This window comes from Propithecus coquereli, unplaced genomic scaffold (genome assembly GCF_000956105.1).
Source record: "Propithecus coquereli isolate 6110/MARCELLA unplaced genomic scaffold, Pcoq_1.0 Scaffold205, whole genome shotgun sequence".
NCBI classification, from domain to species: Eukaryota; Metazoa; Chordata; class Mammalia; order Primates; family Indriidae; genus Propithecus; species Propithecus coquereli.
In genome coordinates this window covers 3,401,287-3,404,318 of record NW_012145523.1, presented here as the reverse complement: position 1 = coordinate 3,404,318, position 3,032 = coordinate 3,401,287, and the positions used below count along the sequence as shown (strand labels likewise).

General features: G+C 34.9%; 1 protein-coding gene across 1 annotated transcript in view; it reads right to left on the bottom strand.

The window, feature by feature from the left end:
• Nucleotides 1–3,032, bottom strand: part of LOC105810122 (neurobeachin-like) — a 176,886-nt gene that overhangs the window by 124,412 nt on the left and 49,442 nt on the right. The window contains 1 exon segment of the mRNA XM_012644042.1: nucleotides 1,633–1,773. Within this exon segment, the coding sequence (XP_012499496.1) occupies nucleotides 1,633–1,773 (141 nt within the window).

The window sequence follows — 3,032 nt, the reverse complement described above, 5'->3', positions numbered from 1 at the left end:
ATTATGAAAGATATAAAATTTGTGTTCAATTAAACTGAATCATAATTCTGAAAAAATGTTTTCTTAACAACAGTAATTGTTTGTAGTCTGTCACCTATTAGGGTTTAGAAGTTACTTAAAACGTCCTCATACCATATTACATTTTTGTAGAAAGTTCAATTTTTCCCTATAGTGGAGAGAATGCTTGAGGAAGACCTCCAAACTGAAGCTGTCATTTAGGCTTAGGGAAAAAATATTTTTGAAAATAGCAGATGCATTTTCATATATGCTGCTTTACCAATGTGTTTCTGAGGCATATCAGATTCATACAACGGAGTGGTCTGAAGTAGATCTTGGTAAGGGGGAGAAAACATTTTTGATTTAGCATTCTGTACTACTTCTCAGTCACTTATAGTAAAACTAGTAAAAATAAAAAAACTAGGCTAGACTGGAGAGGGCAAGACTAAAGGCAAAGAGATTTGTTAAGAGCTTCTGCAATAATCTAGATGAGAAATAATAGGAACCTAAAGTAAGGGAAGCGTCAGAGTTAACAGAGAAAAGGAGATAGATTGTAGAGATATTTAGTTGGTAGAATCTGTGAGTGTCTGATGGGATGTAAAGGTTTGGTAAAATAGAGAAAATATCTAGAAAAGCTTTCCGATTTCTAGACTGGGCAACTGGGTGAATAATCATGCCATTTACTTAGATAGAAAAAATGGGAGGAACCACAGCAGGTTCATGAGGGAGATGAGGAGTTCATTTCTTAAAATTGCTGTTTATGGTATTGTGAGATGTTCAGGTAGAAATGCCCGGTAGGCACTTGGGAATATATATCAGGAGCTCATGAGAAAGGTGCAATGAAGACAGAAGCTGGAAGTCACTAGCTTGTAACTGAATGGCATAGCCCAGCTAAGGTATTTAGAAAAATCCTGGGGAACAGGAACACCAAGAGAAAGAAATCTAAGCAGCAAATGCTTCAGAGACATGATGGGTAAGGCATGGGAAGCTCTATCCACGGAACGTGCAACCTACACAAAAACAATTCAGTAAAATGATGTGTGTGGACCCTCAACCAACCGGACTAAATACTGAATGGGAGGTGAGGATGGCAGAGGCTGTGCTTTCAGCGCAGCTGGCTGCAGGCAGAGAGAGGTGGGAAGGAACTGCGGAGTGGGCAGGGGCTGGAACGGGGCTTTTTTTTTTTTTTTTAAGATCAGAGAGACTTGAATATATTTATATTTTAGGGGAAAGAGAAGGTAACAGAAAGAGGTTTTCAAAACATTTGGAAACTGTTTTTAAAACACACTGCCCAAGAAGCAAGAGAGGGAGAGCTGCGGGAGCGTGAGTGCCAGCGTCATTCCCAAGAAAGGAGGCAGTAGGTATCAAGAATGTACCTAAGAGATGGGCTCATTTCTAACTGGTTTAGGTTGAAGAAGCTCATAGCAACCTATCTTCCTAACTCAATTTTGCAAATGAGGCAACTCATTAAAAAAAATTCAGTTTTGCTGGAATTTGGAATATTTAATTTCTACTTCACTGGTCTCTAATCGTTGTTTGAAACAAACTCTCAGCATATTTGATTTTTATTTCATTTACTTATGTTAAAAACTTTAAGGTATTAAAGGCAAACTGTAACTTAAGGAAAGTACTCACAATTCGAACAAGCCAGGATAAGGTAGATGTTGCTGTTGAGTAATGTGTGTTATAATGGTAGGGTGGGCTTTGCTCATCTTCCCACGTCTCATAACGCTCTGCGTAAAACACAGCTCTCTTTGGGTTCAAAGCACCAATTGGCTATAAAAGGAAAAAGGAAATATTTTGTTTAATACAGTCATATTAGACATTATTGATAAATCTTAACCTTGGAAATATTTCACTGTTAATTCGTTTTAACCATAGATCATAAATACATTATTTTGCATTATATTTTTAACCATATTGTATTTTGATATTAATTACAAATCATTAAACTTGCTAAAAATCGCCCAAGAGGATGATTCATATGTACATAGTTTCTAGACTTTACTAAAGGTTTTAGTAAACTGGATAATCTTAATCAAGTTTAAACTGTTAAGGCCAAACCAATAGTTTTATGTTATTTTCCTGTATACTTGACACCCTATATAACAAAAATTCAGCTGAGATTACAGGAAATCCAGTGAGGAAAAGGGAAACAGCTGACCATTTGACAACCATATTAGAGAAAACCTTGTCATAATAGCCTGTTACCTAGAGTGTGAAAGACAACAGTCCTCCACACAGAAACTCTGTTGGAATGTTAGTCCCATTCTGTTATTATACAGATGAAATGTTTATTCTTTTTATTAAGTTAAAATACAAACCTAAGTGTGATAGAATAATCCAGACAATTCTGATTTCCTGGAAAGCATTTTGCTAAGGCCACTAAAACCTCTCCTATGCGCACCACCATACTGTTTACCAATTACAATGCTAACACCTATAGTGGAGTACACAGTAAATGCTCGGGGAGCAATTTTTTTTCTTCAATAAAGTGTGTGTTAATTAGATCATTGTCTCCATTGTCTCCAACTTCTTACAACACTTAATCATTAAGAATTTCTAGCACAGCATCTTCATGATTTCAAATAGCAAACTACCTTAGCTTAAGTTTTTGGTCTGATTTTGCCTTAATGATATATGGAGTCTACTTTTATGATATTAAATAACCACATTATTTAGTTGCATACTATAAAAATAAACATGTTTATAGAGAAAACAAAAGATGAGTACTAAATATAATATCTAACTCCTTTATTTCAAAATTTAATATTTCTAGTTAACTATGAAGATCCTCCCAAGGCTCAATTTTAACAAGAGAAGTAGAAAAAAATTAGTGTTTCAATGGGACGCATAATGTTACACAAGAGAGAAAGATTCACTTATAAATTGCTATGAGCCTTTCTTTTGCTCTCAAGAGACTAATTCAAATAACACAATGATGTTAGCAGTTAAAAGTCTGTTAGAATTTCCATAATAAATTCTTATTTGCAAGGATGCTTATCCTGATTATTAAAATTATTTGTAAATTATGT